General features: G+C 39.2%; 3 protein-coding genes across 4 annotated transcripts; 1 reads left to right on the top strand and 2 right to left on the bottom strand.

Moving 5' to 3' along the window:
* Positions 1-2,046: 2,046 nt before the first annotated feature.
* LOC145214015 (uncharacterized) lies at positions 2,047-12,682 on the bottom strand. 2 transcript variants are annotated; one of them, XM_080082439.1, is made up of 13 exons: positions 12,329-12,682; positions 12,121-12,176; positions 9,738-9,822; positions 8,194-8,340; positions 7,593-7,869; positions 4,638-4,791; positions 4,279-4,385; positions 3,997-4,108; positions 3,625-3,887; positions 3,361-3,541; positions 3,024-3,266; positions 2,527-2,925; positions 2,047-2,394 (listed from the first exon to the last, which is right to left on the bottom strand). In XM_080082439.1, the coding sequence occupies exons 1-13, from the start codon at positions 12,426-12,428 to the stop codon at positions 2,341-2,343; spliced, it is 2,178 nt and encodes a 725-aa protein (XP_079938565.1). In that variant the 5' UTR covers positions 12,429-12,682; the 3' UTR covers positions 2,047-2,340. The 2 variants fall into 2 exon arrangements, with proteins under 2 accessions (XP_079938565.1, XP_079938566.1); XM_080082440.1 differs by lacking the exons at positions 12,121-12,176; positions 12,329-12,682 and adding an exon at positions 10,061-10,432.
* A 1,827-nt stretch (positions 12,683-14,509) lies between these two features.
* LOC145214951 (uncharacterized) lies at positions 14,510-18,662 on the top strand. The gene is made up of 7 exons (XM_080083594.1): positions 14,510-14,667; positions 14,799-14,998; positions 15,085-15,319; positions 15,438-15,560; positions 16,109-16,247; positions 16,777-16,895; positions 17,763-18,662. The coding sequence occupies exons 1-7, from the start codon at positions 14,547-14,549 to the stop codon at positions 17,936-17,938; spliced, it is 1,113 nt and encodes a 370-aa protein (XP_079939720.1). The 5' UTR covers positions 14,510-14,546; the 3' UTR covers positions 17,939-18,662.
* A 5-nt stretch (positions 18,663-18,667) lies between these two features.
* On the bottom strand, positions 18,668-21,486 carry LOC145214950 (sialin-like). The gene is made up of 10 exons (XM_080083593.1): positions 21,067-21,486; positions 20,753-21,013; positions 20,606-20,693; positions 20,442-20,537; positions 20,243-20,367; positions 19,994-20,149; positions 19,797-19,929; positions 19,604-19,725; positions 19,421-19,537; positions 18,668-19,342 (listed from the first exon to the last, which is right to left on the bottom strand). Exons 1-10 carry the CDS (start codon positions 21,397-21,399, stop codon positions 19,112-19,114), a joined length of 1,662 nt encoding a protein of 553 aa, XP_079939719.1. The 5' UTR covers positions 21,400-21,486; the 3' UTR covers positions 18,668-19,111.
* Positions 21,487-21,764: the final 278 nt, after the last annotated feature.

Genomic DNA, 21,764 nt, shown 5'->3' with positions numbered 1-21,764 from the left:
CATGATGATTTTTTTTTCCAAAAACATTTATTTTGGAACACTATATACGGATCTGTTCATAAGTTTAATGGTAAAAATAACGGCCCAAATAGACGTAAAAAGCGACATGCTTTATTATTCAAACGTTTCGGCAAACGCTCATGCCATCATCAGTGATATCGCTTTTTACGTCTATTTGGGCCGTTATTTTCACCATTAAACATTTTTTTTGTTCAAAAACATTATGTCCCTAAGATATACTACATATACAAGTATTTTTTATTGCAGAAGGGTCTATTCAAAAAAATTTACACCGTTAGTCTATTTTTTCGAAATTAATACCTATCTTATAAGCTATTGCTGCCAGGCATAATATCAAGTTTGTAGAGCTCTTCTGGCAAATGTAATTAAAATTACAGAAGAGCTCTACAAACTTAATACCTATCTTGTTAGATCCTGGACTGGTCTATAAAATGTTGAGAACCACTGGTCTAAAGTAACAAACGAGATTAGGCTAGAACAATTGGGTAACAGATAGGAACGAATATAATTGATAACCTACTTACAATAAAATTATTTACCTCTCACGAATCATAGATTTATAAGCAAGCACAAGACACAACTAGAATGGTGGCTTTCTAATATACTTCCATTTTATATAGTTTATATCGTATTTACCAATTTACTATACACATTATTTGATCTACACATATGATTGTTTTTGCAAGCAAATACGAATGGGTCCCCACACGTGTGTTTGTGCAAATTTACAGTAAACAAATGTTTCGGTTATTTTTAGATTCTTAATGAAAAAACTTTCAGAAAGCATTAACCCAAGTTTTGTTCGTATTTTTTTGCATCATTATTGTCATATAATTACAAAAAAAAAGTAAAAAAGAACGGGAAAATACTTTCAATTTAATCTCATGCTTTGACCTTGATATTGTCGTCCAAGGTCAGTTTTTAAACACAATTTTCCAAAACTGGAAATGTGTGTGATAATTTAATAAAACGACATAGCATTGCTGCGCAAAAACAGCTGATTCTAATCACCGCTTGTCTCGTAAAACGTCTGTCCGGACGTCAAGCTGAGCATTCCCGCTCTGCATTCACCCGCCTTAGCCGTAAACCAGTGATTTTCTGCCTTGAGAGTTGAGACTTCTATCTGACTGACAGTGTACACAGATTATGAGCTGTAAAAGTAACTATTTGGCCGATTAGGGCAAAATTTTTAATACTAAACGAATAACTTACTGCAAACAATTGTTTAACATTTCAGCAAATTAGGGATTATCTTTTTGGCCTAAAACTTAATATTTTGGTGTTTAAGGGGTGAAAATGGGTTAATCCAATAAAAAGTTACGAAATTCTTTAGAATACCTCACATTGCACCAACCAACAAAGCATGAAACTCTCAGATTATGTACTTTAGTCAGTACAGCCGTTTAAAACAATCGTTTTGGGGGCCTGTGGGTGAACCGCTGGGTCATTTGGGGGCAAACTTCAGAAGGATCAAATTCGGATCAATAACTATCATCTGTGTAAATTTGAAGCACTTTTTCTTGACCAAACGCATATAACAAACCAGCGTTAGACAAAAACGAATATTTTGTGGGGGTGAAAAATGGGAAAATCTTTTTTAAGGTACAAAATTCTTTAAAATACCTTACATTGCACCAAACAACAAAGCGTAAAACTCCTAGCTCATGTACTTTAGTCAATACACCCGTTTTAAAAAAGTACGTTTGGGTGCCTGTGGGTGAACCGCTGGGTCCTCCGGGGTCAAACTTCAGGAGGATCAAATTTGTATTAATAACTAACATCGGTCCAAATTTGAATAAATTCGAAGCACTCTTTCTTGACCAAACGCGTATAACAAACCAGGGTTGGACAGAGAAAAGAAAAAAAGAAAAAAATACGGACAAAAACAATATGTGTTCCCTTCATAGAAGGGGACCCATAATAACTAACATTCAGCCACTATCTGTTGTAAGTGGGATGCACGAAATCCGCTAAGAAAGTTTGAGACCGAAACTCCTAATGGCCTAACTGTGTGTCCGTAAAGACTTTATATAACACATCGTTTATTTGAAATACAAAACAGAAGGAAGCATTGAAACTAAAGCAGCACAAACAGTTTGCAAAATCGTGAGCTATATTTCACATCCTATGGTGATGTTTATGTCCTGTTGAGACATTTTTAAATTGCAAGATTTTGTTACGTCACGCTAAAATCGCTCCACACAAAAAATCGAAAAAAGCAAAAAAATTAAACGAGCTGGAATGACAAGCCGTTGAGTTTGAAGTGAGTTGCCAAGGAAACATGCATTGGAACTCTTCGGAAGGCTGAATATGAAAACGTCAAGTCGCGTTACGTTTTGCTTCCAATTTCGTCTTGACAAATTGTTCAAAATCCTGCAAAAACATATGCAAACTTTTAGTACAAAAAACTATCCACTGGTAATGTGCAAAGAATTATATTTTATCTATATTGAACATATAGTCGTGTATGCAAACGTGCCCACTGGTTTTAGTTTTAAAACACACCTCGATTTGTTCCAGAACTGAAGATGCAATTTCTTTATCTTTATTGCCCCCTTGCGGGCGAACCATATCAGGAGAGTGTCCGCTTGGCGTCCCATCAGAGCATGTCGCAATGTTGTTTTCAGTATTCGCTTCATCGTTTGAGTCTGACGGCAAACGCGGGCTAGAAATCTCCGAAAGTGTCCGTGAAGTTTTATCCACAGTAGTAGAGTCGAATTCGTCTAAAACTTGGGAAGGTTGGAATCCAGAATCAGCATCAGAGCTGACATCAGTGTTGAATTGTCGGGTCGGGGTGGATTTTGGTCCTTCGTAGAAAATCTTCTTGCAAGTGAGCGGTGTCGACATGGACCGTAGACTTAGCGAGTTTATAGTCGGAGGAAAAAGGTTGTTTCCGTTTGCTTCCTGTGGCAAAAAAAAAACCCTTTCATAAAACAGCTGAAAATTGTAAGCAGCACAACCTTAATTTTATTTGCACAAAACTATCTAACGCCTCTACTTACAGACATGGAGCTCGTGGAAGTGGATGAAGACATGCGCTCATCCGATATACTTGATAATTCGTCAATCGAACCCAGCGTGTTCACGGAACGAGCAGATGAAGGAGAAGCCGCATCATTCAAACTGCGACGTCTTCTGTGGGACATTCCTTTCGATTTGTGACGTCGCATAATGTCCAAGGTTTCTCGCTGTTCCAGAATAAGCAGTTCAAGGTCTCGTTTCTGTTGCAGCTTTTCAAGATTGTGCTGAAAAAAAGTACATAAATTCACTGAAGCCTGTTAAGTTAAAGCTTGAATATATCAGAGAGTAAATAAGAAGCAATGAAATCTTGTTATTTACCAATTTGTTTGCCTCTTCCTCTTCAAACTCCTTGTCAATTAAAGAAAGAGTTTCTTGCATCTCTTTTAATCTTGATTCCATGGACGAAAACTGAAAGTGGTTGTCACGACGACGACGCCCACTTTTGGGTGCCAGATCTTTCGAACACTGGTCCGCTTTAAGCTGAACCGAATTTCTGCGTCTAAGTGAATGCAAAAACGGGATCCATGAACTTTTGTATATTTTGTACCAAATATTTCCAAATCTGAGTTAAAAATGGTTTACCTGTTAAGAAGCGTCAAGAACTTGGTTACTTTTAATTCTTCCTCTTCTTTAGCCCTTTCGTAGTGGCCAATGACTTCCTCACGTGACATCCTCCTGGATGCTGATTGGTTGTTTGAATTAGGTAGTTGGGTAGTAGAAGCGACTTTTTCAAGAATAATTTGTTCTTCGATAATCTGCTGGCGTTGCGTAGAAATTTCCTGTAATAGCTTTTGCTTCTGCATCTGAATCAGCTCATTGTCAAACTTCTCTTGCGACGCGGAGTTCTGTAAAATGTAACCAGCCCATCAAAATATGAAAGGTGTAGATTTAATGGTTATCAATACCGCAACCTATATGTATCATTTCAAGGGATTTGAAATATAATGCACTTACCCTTAACATTCGATTCGTTTCAGACGGAGACAACTGCGACAGGGCGGGCATACTAGCACGGTGAACCTTCTTTTTTGCCACTAACAATTCTTCTTCAGTAGATGCGCTTTTTCTAAAAAAATACACGAAATTTATTGCATTGCACTTTGTACTTGTATTGTGTTTCACATTATACCAAACCGACTCTTGCTACTACTAATACTTAAGCCTTTACAGGAGTATGAGATTATAAGAATGAATGACGTACGGTCATGTGACCATTGATTGCCATTAGCTACTTACGTTTGATTTCGGTGCGCAGTTACTTGACGCGTTTCTCTTTCAAGCGTTCCTACCCAAAGAAGGAAGTCCCGATGATTGTCCGATGCAAAGTGGAGAGTTGGAACTCCCTGAACAACAATCAAACTTATAGTTTAATGCAAACAACTGCTGGTATAGTTTAACAGCCTCATTTCTCTTTAACCAAAATTTCCTGAATATTTGTATGATGTAATATATCAGCCTAATTATTTCTTCAATTCAGCGTCATAACCTCAAAAGGTAAATGCATAAAACACATGACGTGGTATAATTATCGCTCATTAACCTCATTAGTTTGGCAATAAATGGATTAAAAATGTGATACTTTATTTTAACAGCACCTGTTGCTGCAGTCGAAACACGAATCGGGTTCGATTAAGGTTAGTGACGTCAGCAACAACATCATAGCCTCGTAACAACACTGCGTCACGGGTCACGTCCGACTGAGGGGTGTTGTAACAATAAAGACAAGTGTCTTGGAGAACGCACCAAAACCTGCAACCAAACAGTACAGACATTAGAAAATACACAAACCCTGAGTACAGACATTAGAAAATACACAAAACTCTGGTATGAATGTTTTCTACTTCCAATATCGTATTGTCAGTTTAGGCGTTGCATTGGAGCCAAAAATAGTATAGCAACGGGAAGTAGTTTGAACATAAAGTTAACGATGACGTCGGCGACCAAAATAGAAGCCTCAGTGCTCGGTGCTGGTTTACAATGGATCAGTGATCTATTATTGATGCGTTAGCGTGGAAAGGCAGTGTACCCGGGTGTACTACACAGTAGTACAGGGGTGTCCAACTCGAACACACCGCCGTGCCAATTTTGGTTTCAAAATATACTCGCGTGCCAGCCTTTGGTTACGTCGGTTTAAAATGTTTTTCCAACTAAACACAAATGCGTTTGTAGTCACGTAATTAATTGAACAGACATCGGTTGAAACGCAACAATTACAATTGTTTCGAAATAAACGGGCATTTTATTGCGACATAAACATGGCACGTTCACTAACGTTTTAGTATTATGTGGCGCAACAACTTTCTGAAATAAAAATAATTATAATTTTTTTGTTAATAAATTCCATGCCAACATTAAACAATGCAAGGGGTTTATAGCCGCTTTTAGATGTTGTTATGTACGTTTGCATTACCGATTCCTAAGCCGTGTTAAATATCCGTTTGCCAAGCACTGCAACGGCCCAAACTTGATCCAAGATGACCTAAGTTTCGGTCAGCTGTATTTGAAACGTGAATTGGTTTTACTTTTATTTCCTGCGTAACAAGTTCTTTAAAAACTAAATCGTTGTTAAAATGATTCGGCAAATCGTCCTTTCGGTATGTGCATACGTTATTGGACGCACAGTAAACACCCCAACCACACAAAGAAATGTATCAAGTGACTATTTACATTATAATGTGACAGGAACTACAGGCTAAAACACAGAAGGTATCGGTGCTATTGATCAAAAGTCGCACCCCTGGCATTTTTTTGAAGCTCTACGCCTATGGCAAGGAGGCTTTAAATTTTGTCAAAAACGAACAATTTAATCTTTACAGAGGTTAGAATAAAGGCCAAGAAGAATCAATAGAAACAAATTTAATTGCGTGACAAATGTTTACTACCTGAATGTGCAAAAGCTCGCGTGCCATTTGTAAATGCTCTGCGTGCCACTTTTGGCACGCGTGCCACGTGTTGGACACCCCTGCAGTAGTACAACACTGTGAGTTCACACTACATTGTGAGCTATTTCCGACTTCATGTGACCCGTAAAAACAACTGTTTGATGTGTTTTTTAAGAAGACGAGAAACGAAACATAGTTACAAAAATTAAAGCGACCCAATATTAACCACCGCCACTAAAACAGTTGTCAAGTGGTCCTATTGTTGTAATGTTCAACTCAATCGTATTTATTATTCACAAAACAATCGTTTTTAACGCATAATTATTTACAATATAATAGTATTGAACCCATTACCCCATCTGAATGTGTTTACAACCCATACATCGAAGCGATAATCTTGTTTACACCCTAACAAAGCTGTCGAATTTCAATCTGTTTCGGAGGCGATACATCACACACAAAAATCCAGTGTAAGTCGATAAGCAGGCGGTCATAGCACGTCGCTTTGTTTTTTGGGGGCTTTTAATAAAAGTTTATACAAAACGCAAAAGTAGGCCAATCTAACAGTCGAGTTGGTTCGGTTAAATCAACACAGAGTACTTGTCAAACCAAACTAGCCAATAGCTCAGCAGGTTGCTGTTATTTTGGTATCACGGTTTAAGTGCTGCCTTCCACTTTGCGCACCATGTTTTGTTGTTTACATTCGAACGAAGTAATGGAGGTCAGTTGGGTGCACAAGGCAAAACGTTCCCTTAATGAGCTGACAACATAGTGCTTCTGCTTTTTGTATTTGTAATGGGACGCCTGAAGCTGATTCAATAGGATTGAAATCATTAGGCAAGTCATATGATATTTTATGGGACACTAAGTTCCGCAAAAATTTTTAAACCGGGAATTACCTACTGGCACATAGCTTTATTGACACAAGAGATCGTATAATTAAAGTAACGATTATTTTGTCTCGTCTAGTTTGGCTGCAACCACACATTGACAGGCAAAATAGGGATCTGTCGTCAAGAGATAATCCATATCTACAAACATACGCGTTATCGTGAGATACCACTCGTTTCGAATAGCACTTGCGCAACCGTTAAGCATGTTTGCAGTAATTGTTGGCTTGCGGCAAGCTATGAGGGGTGTTTACCAGTCGACGATTCCCAAACAGGTTTTTCAGTTGTCAGCAAATGTGTTCCAAACTGATTAGAACTCTCCGCTTTGACGAACAATGCCACAGACCACCTTGTCAGCAATTAAATTTGAGCCACATTGTTCTAGCAGTGAAATAGTCGAGAACCGCTATTGGCGGCCTGGTAGATTTAATTAGTTACATTTTTTTTACAACCACTGGAAGTAAAATTTCTTATTGTCCTTTCCTGTCACAGGTTTAATTTGAATTTTGAAAGTTCATGTTGTGGGTATTTGGAAACAATGAATGTTTGATACATTTAAATAATACAAAAAATCGTATTCATTATTTTTTATGAAAAAAGCAACATTTTTGTCCAAAGCATTGCTGAAGCGTAAAAGCAGCAGGTCTGATGTTAAGAGCGCAACGACCAGATGATAATGCCGGAAACAGGTTCTCAAGCCACTTATTGTGAAAAAGCGAAACACCCCGAAACATATTGAGATGTACTTGTGTGCTATTTCAGGGCAAACGTAAATTACCTTTCCCATTGTTTTTTCTTGTTCCTGCAATCCAGATATCCCCTGTGTGCGGCGGCACCCAGTCTCGTTGCGGGAATGCGGAAGACAGAAGGCTTAGAGAGCGGCGCTGAGCTCTTAGAGGAAATAGAGGAAATGCTGCCGGAACTTCCGCCTTCACCGTCAGTCGATGTCGTCTCGCTATCCGCGACCCACTTACGAGCCAGATAAGGTGGGATGTTACTCAGCCATGTTGACATTCGCCTTCCATCCCCTGTGCCTGGCGTGAATGCCTGATCCTCTGGACAAATCAAAATAGTTTAGTTAAGTCGCTATCACAGTTTAACCCAAATTACACAAACAGACAGCTCTGGAGTTGAAAACGAATTAGTTCAAAGATGATTATTAGTTTCAATGACTTAACAACACTAATAAAACACTAAAATTTCTGCCAAAAATTTTGTTTCCCCGAAACCTAAAGCCCTTGTCATGTTCTGTCAATCGAGACGTTTCTTTCATGCAATACATTGAAAGTATCATCCCTACCAGTCACGCTTGATCCCTTTTGTGTGATTATCGAATAAATCCGACATACAATGTTACAAAGAAGTTTAAAATTTCCAACCTCGATCTGGGACTTTAGTTTTCCGTGACGTCACACCCGATCGAACAGCTTCGCCGAATGACGTCAGTTTGTCGATGGAAACCTTCCTGAGCTTCTTTCGACGTCCGACTAGCCCACTTGATGTTGATGAGGCTTTGCCAACATTCACTGTCAAAAAGAAAAAAATCAAAATGACAAACTTGCAGTACTTGATTAGCAAATGTATACCGCATTTGTTCTCTTGTGTTTGACTGTATGAAAATGTGGTTTAACCTGAATTTTACTTTATTTATAGTTTCACGCGGTAAAAGAAGTCAATAGGCTTCAGTGGTTGGCTTCATAGGTTTTATCGTCACGCAATATTTAACATTTCCAAGTAATAAACGCTTCAATAAAAATGGCTAAAGAAACCAGCTGCAGTTGTCGTATTTCGGTGAATCTTGGTGGCAATATGGCGCCACGTTGCTAAATTGACAGCACCTACTGGTAACTAACCGAATAACGCATTTTCACAAATGAAGGTTGTTTTTTCAATCTTTGGAACGTTTTTATCTGAACCAATTTAGACAGTGGCGGATGCCATGTTTGCTAACTATTATAGCAATAAATTGTCCGATGTATGTTGAATGGGCTCAACAAATATAATTTGTGCTTCTCGGAAGTTTCGATGATAAATGTTGTTTGATTTAAATCGCAGTCATCAACGATCGGCAACGGTGACCCAATGTTTACGCTTTGGAGTGTTTTGCCCGCCCTGATAAGTGCTGATCGAAGGCGATGCATTTCGGTTTGGAATTAAATGTGCATGCTTCAAATAGTAGTACGTCATATGACAACTGTTAGTCAAGCGCGGCGTCAACGCAACAAGCAGGGAGTGGGATGTAGATGGTAGGCAATTACCAGAAAATACAAAAAGCAAACATTGGAGCCCTCTGGTCTGAAATGGTACACCGTGTAAACATGAACGTTGTAGCGATAAGCACGCACATGTCTTTCCAATTACAAACATCCGTACATGAATAGATGCGCTTGTGCTAGTTTAATAGATTACGTCACCATATGTGTCATTAGTCTTATCTAGATGTATAGTAAACGGTGCAGCAGTTTCACACGAATTTTGTTTGCCCATTTGTCAATATTCAATATCAACACAATCGCCTCGCCTGTGTGTAGGCGTATGTGGCTCCCCATGAACCTGCTCCACGTGAAGGCGACTCAATACAACTGTGGGAAAGCAAGATCTCATTCTCGATATCACGCTGTGAGAGTTTGGCGCACTGGTGGGAATTTACTCTCCCAAGCCCCTGCATGGTTTACTTCGCTTCATGTTACAAACCCATGTTGTCAGGTTATGGCTGCCTTGTATCCCAATACATTCACACCACAAGGCAGAAACCGCGCCGTATCTTTCACTTTCATTATGGAACAAGGTGCAAACACACCATCTGATTCTTTATGTAGTTATGATAAACCGTTTTCTGCGGATGGTTAGGTTTTATGTTGTTGCTAGTTGCTACACTTAAACACACTGTCAAGAATATCTTCAAAAGCAGTTTTGCGCTTACCGCTGACTGGAATTTCGCTTATACTTCTTGTATCTTCTCTTTCATGGCGTTTGCCGTTGCTTTCCAAGCTCTTAGTCGAGGTTGTCTGCAAACAAAACCAGCATTTAGCGACCAATGATGTCAATAGTAAACACATTTCTTGTGAGCAGAATTGCACAGCAATTGTGTTTACTCGAAGTATCGACCGACCAATTAATTTTAGCAAACAGGCCAGCGAAGGTCGTAACGAGGTTTCGTTAACGATGTAGAACGCTCGATACCAACGACACACTGACGCAATTTCGTCATAAATATCGAACAACTCGCTAAAATAACACACGCACCCGTTTTCGACGGAAAGACCTCTGCTGTGCCCATTGTAACATCGAAATCCGTAACCTTTTGTAACTGAATTGAACAGTAAAATGTGCAACTACGGTGCCAACTGAAACAACGTCCGACTGACATTAGGAGGTCAGACATAAAGATTTTTTACGTAGGAAGTGACGCATCTTGCATTGCACCTGATATGGACCGCGAAGGTTCGAACGTTTCACGCGTAGTTTTAATTTAACGACAGACTGACGTGTTGTATAAAATAAAAATTAATTGGGAGTCGGTAATAGAAAGATGTCATCAGCTGTTTTTCTCGTTCGACTCTCGGGGCGCAATTCTCACGATTTAAACGCTCTATTTAGAAGGCGCGTAATAAATCCAGCGCAACTGACGAACCAGTTCAACCAAGTAAAACATAAACATGCGAAATCTCGCCACCTCGATGTTACATGATGCGACAAGCTGTGTTACATCCAAAGTTGCTACATAACCTTCACAATAGAACTGTAAAAGGTTGATAAACTGCATTCACGTTTGATTTAAACTTAAGTATCGACTGCTATACAACTTGCATTAGCCCTCTAGCATACAATCCAATACTCAGATTGCAATTAATAATACTAAATGAAAGCATGTAGCTAATACTAATCTATCAAGGATAAGGTGCTAGTTATTGTCGGTTCTTTGTTATAACTAATCAAGCCATACGACCACCTACATCGCGTTACGAACTGATATAAAGACGTGATGTAGTGCAATAGCTGCACCCACGCTGGTTTCAACAGATACATACTGCGATCAGGTATAGTATTGCTGTGAAACACTGCAGCGATCACCGCGCTACTCCTGGATATACCCTGCTAAGAACGAAACAACACAACGTGTCAGTAGGCGCTCGGACAAACGAATACAAGAGAACTTAAGCGAATCATTTTTGTCTTGACAACCCCGAATGGCAATTATCAAATCACATGTCTAAACCTGTTACATTTTAAATACCATGATCTTCAGATAAAGTGTAGTTCAATGACGGATCATTGACAAAATAAAACTGCGGAAAAAACCAAGTTTAGAGGTCAATAACACTAATGATTTACATTGGCGATATTTTACTATTTGATCTTATAGTTTACATGCTCCCCCGATCAAATTTACTTGGCAGATCACTTCATCGCAAAGGCCTTACATCTTCCCGCAGCAAACAATGAAACAATAAAACGAAAACATTGGTAGTTAGCCGTCGCATCGCAAGGGCAAACACGCTTCTGGATCGCTTGCAGTGGTTGCCAAACTTGACTGTTTTGGTAAAATGAGATCGTCCCACCGGCCTTGCCGATAGCGCTCATTCGTCATCACCGATTGGACCAAGGCAATTTGATACACACGGACAAGTGGTGGCTTTACGCAACACTTATACGACGGTCGAGTGCTCTAAGTTGACAATTTGCAGCGATCTCGACAAGGTTCGGAACAATCGTTCCTTTCTTGACCCAATTTGCACTTACCACCTATGCCAAAACTGAAGTTTGCTTGCAGCACTTTAAACGCTGCTGTTTTATACACGTGTAACATAAGCGAAAGCAGTCGTGATTTTCCAGAGGCTACGCGCCGAGCCGGTTGTGGGCTATCACAACAACACATCTAATTTAAACAAAGCTATGTAAGCGGAAATTTTCACAAGCTTAGTTGTTTTTTGTACATCAAAGCTAGCTACATACACACACATTTGGAGAGGGGCTGAGTGACAACTAATTTCGACTTCGCAATTTCGCCTGATACCGACCGTTCATTGGCCGTAGGAGACAAATTTAGATCCCGATTCAACAAAGTCTACAGTGTCAACAACACACGATAGTGGAATCTAAAAATACGGTCACGCAAGCGATCACTGTGGGATAGTTAGGTCATGTCACGACGTTGGGATTGTATACCTATGAATAAATGATAAGAAATGGATCTAAATGTCGTACAGCTGCAAAACCCCATTTTACATGTGCCAACGCTGTAAACGTTTGCTGCATTTTTTAGGCATTGATAAATTAGTACAGCAAATGCAGTTTTTTTTTACCTCATAGTTTGATGAACCTTCGTCTTCAGTAATCGATACTTGGTTGCCGAGAAAATCTAAAAGCAACATGCAAATGTTACGATTTTACGAAATACAATTCATTTCTATTGGCGGAAGTCGCTAACCATATTTTAAATAAAATTTAGTAAAAACCATTCATAAGACCTTTCGATTGACCACTTGGTCAGTTGGGCAGCAATTAACTCACCACTTTCACTGGAACGATCGCCGTCTGATCGGTTGATATTGCAAAATGTTTCGACGAAACTTTCGTACGACAGCTCGTTGTCTTCGAAGATTGCCCTCATTTTATTTCCTTGTTGTCTGAAAACTTACAATCCACGAACTACAGAACTGTGAGTCTCAACATAGTCCTACGCTCACCGCTGCCAAACAGTTCTGCCGAAATTAAAACACGTGAATACGTAGTACGAAGCCAACATTACTGTGTGTGATGTCATAATAACATGGTATACATTCTCATTGGTTCATCGCGAGATCAAACGCTGATTAGCTTGTATATTTCATCGCAAACGGAAACATATTAAACAGCCTTTGTATGACCGCTATTAATTTAACTACAACTGCCGACTAAAAGCACGATATAGCTGCTCTTTTTACTTGTCTGTGACGTCAAGATCTTTTGCGACTGGCGGTGTTTGTGAGCGCAGCGAAAGCTGCCGTTGCCTTTTTCGTTTTCCCTTTTTCGGATTTGGTGTTGGCGGTCGTGGCTCTGCCTATAGTTTTCTCTTGTAGGTTTACTTGTCAAAATTGTATTTCGTTCATGCATTTGTGTTTTACATAACAATTTCCTGTCAGTTTATTGAACAGTACATTTTTAACGCCACTTTTCAGTCCCGTAAAAGATTTTTTTAGGCTACTGCTTATGAGGCAAACAAAATATTATGCTAAAGTTCAAAGCATTTGCCGCGCCATGGACTGGACAAACACAAACGAAGCGCAAATCGTAAAAGACGATTAGTCGGGACTGCCTGTTGTGTCAAGTCCAATTTGCATGCTTTGACGACGGGGTTTGTTAAAATCAAAATGTAGAACGCTGGATCGTTGAAGATCAGTGGGCAGTGATAAACTGACAGCTCTCTTAAGCTTCTTCGTACAAGCACGCCTGAGATGCACAAATTCCATAACTTTTAGATGTATTAAATTAACAATTTAGCGCCTTTAGCTAAATATACTGAAATTTATACGCTGTATTACAATCCATTTTTTGTGTTGGGTAAATGAAGAATTAATGTGATCAAATGAAACTTTGCTTTGTATCTATTTTAACGCACTAGTGGTGCTGAACTGAACATATCGTAATAATGCATTTTGAGTTTATTTTACTGTTTGAATTATCGGTCTGTCATGTCAAAACACACTGCAATTGTCACAACAATCTTAACTTTAAATCCTTCTGTCACAAACAGCCTTCAATGCAGCGTAATTGATTGAGACAGATGACCTAAAGCCGAAATGTGGTTAAGAGCATGTAGTATATGCCCCTACCATATATTGGTATTGACAAGTTCGATTGTTGTGACATTTCTGTTAAGCTCTATTTGTAGGTCCCTAATGGGAAACAAACACCAGCGTGACCACAAAAAACACAACTTCCCAATGTCAAAGTGTGGAACAATTTACTTTAATAATCAAATATAAACAAATATCATTGCAGAATTAAAAGTTTAAATCATACAACCATTTTGTGAAACTTGTTTGCAGAACTTGGGCTGAATGGCAACAACTTGTTTTAGGAAGAGTTTGACAAAACAATTACCAACTCATTCGCATTGCTTTGTCGACTCATTTGCATTGCTTTGTCGTGCTTCAGTTTATTCTCACGTGATACATGCGTCACATGACTAGTCAGACAAACGCAATTACAACAAACTGCAATCGCGTATAACTAGCAAACATGTGTGTCCGTAACTAGGTTGAGCCACTTCAGAACACCATGTTATTATAACTTATTACTTTACAATGGTTTACAGAATATTTTTTTTATAAAAGTCACGGAATGTTTTGACGTGTATTGAAGTGCATTTGCTTACGATTTTGGTGTATATTTTAGTTACATATGGATAACATGGTGGCACTTCTTTTCAAAACTCCACATCTATTTTAAGATACATGAAAGGTACATTGGCACAATTTCGTGCATGTACTAGTCATCCACTCAGTTGCGTAGACACTGCCTTCCGATTACGTCACTCCACGCAGTTCGGGTACCACGATTAGTTGTCCTCTCTGAGGGGCGTGCAGTACTGCTGTGATATCAAGTGGTCACACGAGACACTCGTATTTACTGCATGGTAATTAAGGCGCCCAATGAAAGTGTCAGATAACATATTTCCTTTAACTTAATGATTGTATTCGTTTAGCAAGTCGTAAATTACAAAGTAAGTTAGTTGTTTGAACACAAAATGTTGGTTTATCGAGTTACTTTGTTTTTGTGGTGTCTGTTTGGTTTGTGGAATATTATTCAAGCACAGTCTACGAATGGTGCTGTTAATACTGCTACCACAAGTACTCCGACTACACCAAGTAAGTTTTATAACGAAAACTGTTAACTAACAATATAGCACGCTATGTCTATTGAAAACAGGTACATTGCATGTGTTTACAATCAAGTAGTGTAAAAAGATAATTAAGTTATGACGTGTATTTCCGCTTAGCTAGGATGAACCGCTGCCATAATGGGGGAGACTGTAAATTTTACAACGAGAGTGGATATTGTCTGGAATGTATCTGCACTGTTGGCTTTTCTGGAACTTTTTGCGAGCATGTTTTAACAAAGCTAGTTGGCGAAGCATTCTTTACCAAAAAAGTCAACTCAAGTCTCATACCTACCAACTCTACTGCTATTCAGCAGCTGGTAAGCTCAAATGCGAAACTCCACACCTCCTTTAATAACTGCATTAAATGAAATGTGTAGTTAATTTTTTCATTTTTTTCAAATAGATTTTTGACGTGGTTTCACCAAGTAAAACTAACACTACTGTGATGGTGTCGGTGTCTGGAACTGTTAATGTGATCGCAAAAATCACAATTTGTTTTGAGCGTCCGTATACATGGCGCAACTTCACAAGCGCCATTCCCCTTCAACAACAAATTGAAGCAAAGTTGAAAGAACCAACGTCCCTAGCCTTGATTTTTGGCAACGCTGCTTCTGCAACATATACAAACCTAAATCTTGGTAAGCAACTACCATGCAGTCACTGAAAATTGGAAATACAATTAAAATGTGCATGAAAAGTTTGTAGGCAGGAGGCACAACATGTGTTTAAACGCTTTTTTATTGTTCCTTTTTGTAGATGTCCAGGAATGCGTTTCAATGTGGCACAACTGCAACAAAAACGCGCAATGCATCAATATTCCCGACGGTTTTCGATGCATATGCGATCGAGGCTTCAGTGGTGATGGAGTAACTTGCACAGGTTTGATGGTGGTGCATGCGCGTTTTGCAGCTCAGCCCTGTAGGCGTCATTTCCGCATTTACGCTCCAGACCTTAACATTAATTAGAAACTTAAGTTTGCCATGCTGTACTTTGGGTTTGCTATACCGTAATTGTCATGGACGAGGTTTTACACAATTGTTCACAACGGAGTTGTAAACGGACCTGAAAGTACAAGTCAGAAACCCGACCCGAACCCGAATCGTTTTTGAGAAGCCCGTTTAGGCCCGAAAATTTGATTGACAGGCCTATAAATTGAAGCCTAACGAAAGACCAAGACAATAAACACAATAAACAATAATAGACAATTGGTCTTAAACAAGGCGTTTTAAGGCTAATTGACATTAGGCCTGTTTAGCAACTAGCTACTTAGCTAGTTAAATGTGCACAAAAAAAATACTGACACAGAGTGTAAATAGTTAGGTCCAAATCAGACCCGAAACCGAACCCGACCCGACTTACAACTCTGGTTCACAAGCAGGCTAAAACTTTTTGCTTTTAATGTTATTAATTACAGTCATTTTATTCAGCGATCAAATGTATGTTAAGTCGTGTACCGGAGCTTCCAACGTTTGCAACAAGAAAAGTTATCACCCATAATGGAACTGAATTAACAAATCCACCGGAAATCAACAGCTTTGGGACTGTTGTGGAATATATCTGTTCAAAGTAGGTCTTTAAAATATCCACAACTTATGTAACCTCTATAACAGTGTTTCCCAACCTATGGGTCGCGACCCAAAGTTGGGTCGCCTGTAAATTCTGTTGGGTCGCCAGTTTTTGTGACAATTAGAGCATCTACGTTTCGTAGCGTTATTTTGTTATTTCCAAAGGCTATGAATTGTTTCCCAATAACAATTTCATGACTATTTGGCGTGATGGTGAATTATTCTGTTTGTGACGTCATAATGTTTGTGTGGTATCACTGTTAAGCGTTGTCTGGCTCATAATGCTTTGAACCAGCTCTAAAGTTGGCGGAAAAACGAAAAATTTTTGTTTGATGTTTTTATTTTTCAAACTAGCGTAGTAATTTTCGAAAAACTTTCCTGATTTACAAACAAAAATACAACCCAAATAGTAAGAATGCATATCCATGGGTCGTGAGAAGCCACAAAACAAAATTTTGGTAAGTATTTGGGTCGCGACAAAAAAAGGTTGGGAACCACTGCTCTATAACAAACTTTTGTTTATTTTGAAGACATTATATACTTGCTGATGCAGTAACGAGTAGTACCGATCCGACTGTAATTGAATGTGGAGGTTCACCCAAGTATGCTGGAACAAACTGGTCTGGCAACAGAGTTACATGTAACATAGGTAAATACGTGTAGAGGAGTTTTGTTTCTCACAATTCTTACCGAGGAAATACCCATCTCCTCGTTATTAACATTGACTAATTTAACCACTATTATCGTGGGCTTTATAATATTAAAACGAGAGTGTCACCCAAACCTTTTTAATACTTTATACGCGATAGGTTTCAAAATACCCGCGGTCAAACGTAAATGCAAAGCTGAATGTATACTTTAGCAAAAAAAATAAGTTAACAATGATTTGAAAGGTAACTTACTTGATGCGACAATTTACACCATTTTCACTAAAGTCTCAAGGCTTGGTGAGCTACTAACACCATACCTCACGTCAGCCCCGCATTTAGCTAAATTTCGACATGTAGCACAAAGCGGTAAATTAGTTATTTTCTGCAGCAGCTAAAGGGAGGTATATAGGTGTGGGCAGCAATTTTTAATGTAAACTTTATTGAATCTAATCATAATACCTTACCCCAATCCAAATCGTCCCAAGTGTCATTCTTTTCGGAGAAATATCGTTTTAAATAAGTGTTCGTTCTTTTTGCGCTACCTATCGAATTATAGGGAGTATATGGTGCTTTTAGATTTCGCAACAGAATTACCTCGCATAACAATTTTGTGTGCGTTCAATTGCCGCGTTTTCTTACTAGTGATAAAATGAAGGAGCATTGTTCGGCAATTAAGACTTCTGCATCACTTACATTTGCACGATCCGACACCAACACTCTAAATTGTTAAAATGCCCTCTTGACTGTTTTGTCATAATCGCTCCGCGGACCCAGTTTGAGAACCATTGTGATATAAAGCATCGCATTTCATGTAGTTACCAACATAAATTGCAAACAAATTATATATCGCACTAATATTTTTGTAGACACCAGCTTGAAGATTGCCATCATAATAAGTGTAGTCAGTTCGCTCATTATTATCATGGTATTGGGAGGTTTTCTTGTGGATTATTGCGTAAGGCGAGAAAAGAAAGCGAAAGAATCACGGCGCCTGAAAGAGGAAGACATTGGAATCGAAAATGACAATTTTCATCATCCTTAACTAAAATATTTATTTGTTTGTTTGTTTATTTATTTCTAACAGTTCTCCCGTTGCACTTTCTACGCATTTTTCCCCAGCGTGCTGCTGAACTTTTACGGAACATGTTTCATCAAGTGATTATGATTATCTCAAACTTTTGTACAAACTAGTGATTTTATAGTTTGCTTGAAATGTTCTTTTGTAAATTGTAAACTCGAATTACGTACAGTGTCATCTCAGGATGGATGTTAATACCTTTAGTCCAGTGGTTCCCAACCTTTTTGTAGTCACGGACCCCTTTTATAAATTTTATCGGTCCGCGGACCCCCAACGTAATTTAGTCTTTTTTCGTTTCCTTCGTTATACCTATACGTTATTATACTTTCTGGGGGGCAGAATTGTAATCAGCCTTCGCAGTCCTAATAAGGTTCTGTACTGTAGCAGTCAATGCAACAAAGAGATACATTTTCTGGTGTACAATACTTAAAACAAAGCAAAAAGAATTCTATTGTTAATGTATGTTGTGATGTCACAATGGAGGAACAATCACAAGTTTTCCTTGATCCAAGGATTTGATAAACAGTTTGCACTCAGATGCAGGATTGTAAAAACAGTTTGGGAACTTAAAAATATTGTACTGTTGTTAATATTACTACAAATGTTTGCCTCCACACGGACCCCCTGAAACCATCTCACGGACCCCTTGGGGGTCCGCGAACCCCAGGTTGGGAACCACTGCTTTAGTCGATGTAAAAGCTGTGTAACATTTATTGTACATGTAAAAATACACGCAAAAACTATTGCACTTTTGGTACTGATAAAACACAACAATTTGCTCCATGTGATAATTTTGCTAACGATTTAAAAGTAAAACACTGCGATAGCTTTATGTACAACAATTGGCTTAACAATATTTACACTCCAAGCGATGTACACACATGTGATTTGGCATTTGTAACCTTCTGCGTATAAAAAAATAAAACTTTGAACTGCGTATAAAGTTTAAGAAGAATGTCTTTGGCATTCTGTGCAAACAAATCACTTGAATTCCAGAACCGTCATTGCCATTACACGTAAGGGTTTCTACACGAAATACTTTTTGTACAGAATTTCAACACTGTATGTGTGAGTATGCGTGGCTTATGTTACAACGTTCATTTTCCTATTCACAACAACGATTAAACAACATACAACTTAAACTTGTCCTGTTTTAAAGAATCCCTCGGTGCTGTCATCATTTTCAGTGCCGGTAATACTTGGATGATGTTTGCCTTTCTTGTCCTCGTTCTCATAGAAATCTTTGTCCATGCGAGCCCAGTCTTGGACATCGGTTTTAAGCGTTGCCAAGACAACTATCCCACCAAAAACGGACACTGCAGCTCCGACGTAGAAAACAATTCGCCAGGCTTCTCGCAGATCGGGAACCTGTAAAAGGAATTTATTTATTTTTCACTCCGCATAAAATCCCGAGGGCCTAAGGTTCATACTAAATGCAATACTCACACTTCCAGTTACGTATCCGGCCACCAGTGGAGCTACTTGTCCAGAGAAAGTTGCAAAGGTGTTGGTGAAGGAGTAAAGGATGCCAGAATATCGGGGAGCAATCTCAACATGACAAACCTAAACAAAAACAATGTCAAAGTATCGTTGCCAGTACAAGTGACTGTGAAGGGTATTATGCGTTACCTTGAATCCAGGTGTGGCGAAACCACCAAAGCTTGCCGCCAAGGTCACGACAGCAATCGCTGCCACTGGGCTGCATCCCATGTATCCGGCTGTGATGAGAAAGATGGCGGGGACGAATTGGGCTAAATACAAGAATAATAGTTATACAGTTCAGTTTTTACATGCTTCAAATACTCGTGGTAAAGGCACTTACCGATCACAATCAGAATTCTTCGCACATTCAGTGTTGACATCAGACGTTTTTGGCGGATAGTATCAGCCAGCCAACCAGCAGTGGTTGTAAAGAACCACAAGGAAATAAATGGGATTGCAGCGATTGCGCTGTTCTGTAAAGTCAAACAGTAAAGTGTTATATTACACGCAACATAATTAACAAACGTAAAAACATACAGTTTTAATGCTGAAGCCAAGAACTTGATCAATGTATGAGGGAAGGTTAGTGAGCAGATTGTAAATTCCATAGTTGGAGCAGAAATGCCCGACAAACAAGCCCCAGAAAATCGGAGAAGTAAAGATTCCCCTCCACGGTATGTCAAGTGTATCATTCTGACAAGAAAAAAATGCTTACACCTCAACAATAGACGTAAAGACTAATTTAGGAAGTTATTCATCACAAAAAGTTTTTTAACCAACTCTTACTGAAGTGTTGGTTCCAATCGATTGTTCGATGTAACGACGTTCCCTCTCTGAAATGCGGGGATGTTTTGCTGGAGAGTCGTATGCAAATATGCACCAGAAGATGCACCAACATAAGCCGGATGCACCTACAGGAAAACAAAAATAAATTACTGCAGTGCTGTCCCATGGATTAACCTCCTTGCAATTATAACCAACATACCAATCACATAGAAAATGGATGGCCATCCACCCGCAAATCCGTGCCTAGCCAAATATCCGGATAAGTTGTATGAGATTGCAGTGCCAATGTTGGTGCCTGTTTATAGAAACAAAAGTATTTTTTGAGGATATTTGCGTCGTGGAAAATCTCGTTTGTTTCTTTACCTGTCATGGCGATCGAAATTAACCGAGATCTAGCTAAGGGGGGTGCCCATTTTCCCCACATTCCATGATGGGCAGGATACATTGGACCCTAAGTCAGAAAACACCAGGTTGGCCCAACTTTGTTAGACTACATTGATCCAAGCATACCTGAACGACTCCAAGAATCACTCTTGTTGCCACTAAAGCTCCAGGGCCAAACGATGCCATTGTCGGAGTCAAGAGAGTAAGTAAGGATGAGAGGAAGACGGTTCCGCCAAAAACTATTTTTCCTCCAAATCTGTGTTCCAGGTAGCCTCCAAGAATTTGTGTTGTCCAGTAGCCATAGAAAAATGCACCGAGAATCCAACCTCTTGTTGCCGCGTCCCACTCAAATGTCGGCGCTGTTAAATGTTCTTCCATTTCTTCATGCTGTAAGCAAGTCACCGTTAATAACAGATGATACAAAATATATGCACACTTACCTTTGGTTCTTCTAACACTTTGGTGATGTTTGAAAAGTCATCCGCAGACAAGACTGGGTCTTTCTCATCTACTGAGCAGACAACCATGGATTGATTTTTGTTCTTCATCAATTGCTTTGAATCGACCATTGCCACCATAGCAACGCTGAGATTAGCTCTCATCATGTACTGGTGCATCATTCCAAAAAAGAACAGGGCGGTGAGCACGAAACGACATTCGATCCAATGTTCCATACGTCTTATGCGGGAAGAGGTTGTGGAGACCTGGCGATCCAGCTTAGGGTTACGTCCTCCGTTGCCGTTTGAAGGGAGTCTGTCGTTCCTTCCAATCATTTTGATATTTTGCAAAAAAAACTTGTGTAAAGGGGCCTATCGGCTTAAAGGCAAGCCCACTTTTATTACATTGGACTTCTGCCGAAACACAACTTCAGTAAGCTCAAAAAATTAAACAAGTCACATTTGTTTAGCATTTAAAATACTTTTCCTTGAAATGTTTACTGTTTATTCGATAAAATCTCAAATAAACTCTTGTTGCTGATTACTAATCCTTTTTCCCTTTTTCCACCCTAAACTTAACAACTTGCGCGGCGACATAACAAAATGTTTCTGGAATTTGATGCCTCCTGCCCTGGACTCACCTTGCTAAGAATGCAGCGGTGTTTGAGACGCGAAACTTTTTCGGCGTCGCCAGGAAACTC

Source organism: Phallusia mammillata, chromosome 2 (genome assembly GCF_965637545.1).
Source record: "Phallusia mammillata chromosome 2, kaPhaMamm4.hap1.1, whole genome shotgun sequence".
NCBI classification, from domain to species: domain Eukaryota; kingdom Metazoa; phylum Chordata; class Ascidiacea; order Phlebobranchia; family Ascidiidae; genus Phallusia; species Phallusia mammillata.
This window is presented reverse-complemented; position numbering and strand designations above follow the sequence as displayed.

What these genes read in the sequence shown, in the direction of transcription:
- LOC145214015 (XM_080082439.1), bottom strand. Translation starts at nt 12,428, where the DNA reads ATGAGGGCAATCTTCGAAGACAACGAGCTGTCGTACGAAAGTTTCGTC. An exon ending in AAGCGAAATTCCAGTCAGCG is followed by an intron (nt 8,341 to 9,737) that starts GTAAGCGCAAAA and finishes TCTTTTTGACAG; the next exon opens with TGAATGTTGGCAAAGCCTCA. An exon ending in CAGTTCTGGAACAAATCGAG is followed by an intron (nt 2,395 to 2,526) that starts GTGTGTTTTAAA and finishes ATGTTTTTGCAG; the next exon opens with GATTTTGAACAATTTGTCAA.
- LOC145214950 (XM_080083593.1), bottom strand. Translation starts at nt 21,399, where the DNA reads ATGATTGGAAGGAACGACAGACTCCCTTCAAACGGCAACGGAGGACGT. An exon ending in CGATTGGAACCAACACTTCA is followed by an intron (nt 20,150 to 20,242) that starts GTAAGAGTTGGT and finishes TTTTCTTGTCAG; the next exon opens with AATGATACACTTGACATACC. An exon ending in TCGCCACACCTGGATTCAAG is followed by an intron (nt 19,538 to 19,603) that starts GTAACGCATAAT and finishes GTTTTTGTTTAG; the next exon opens with GTTTGTCATGTTGAGATTGC.
- LOC145214951 (XM_080083594.1), top strand. Translation starts at nt 14,547, where the DNA reads ATGTTGGTTTATCGAGTTACTTTGTTTTTGTGGTGTCTGTTTGGTTTG. An exon ending in CTACTGCTATTCAGCAGCTG is followed by an intron (nt 14,999 to 15,084) that starts GTAAGCTCAAAT and finishes TTTTTCAAATAG; the next exon opens with ATTTTTGACGTGGTTTCACC. An exon ending in TGATGGAGTAACTTGCACAG is followed by an intron (nt 15,561 to 16,108) that starts GTTTGATGGTGG and finishes CATTTTATTCAG; the next exon opens with CGATCAAATGTATGTTAAGT.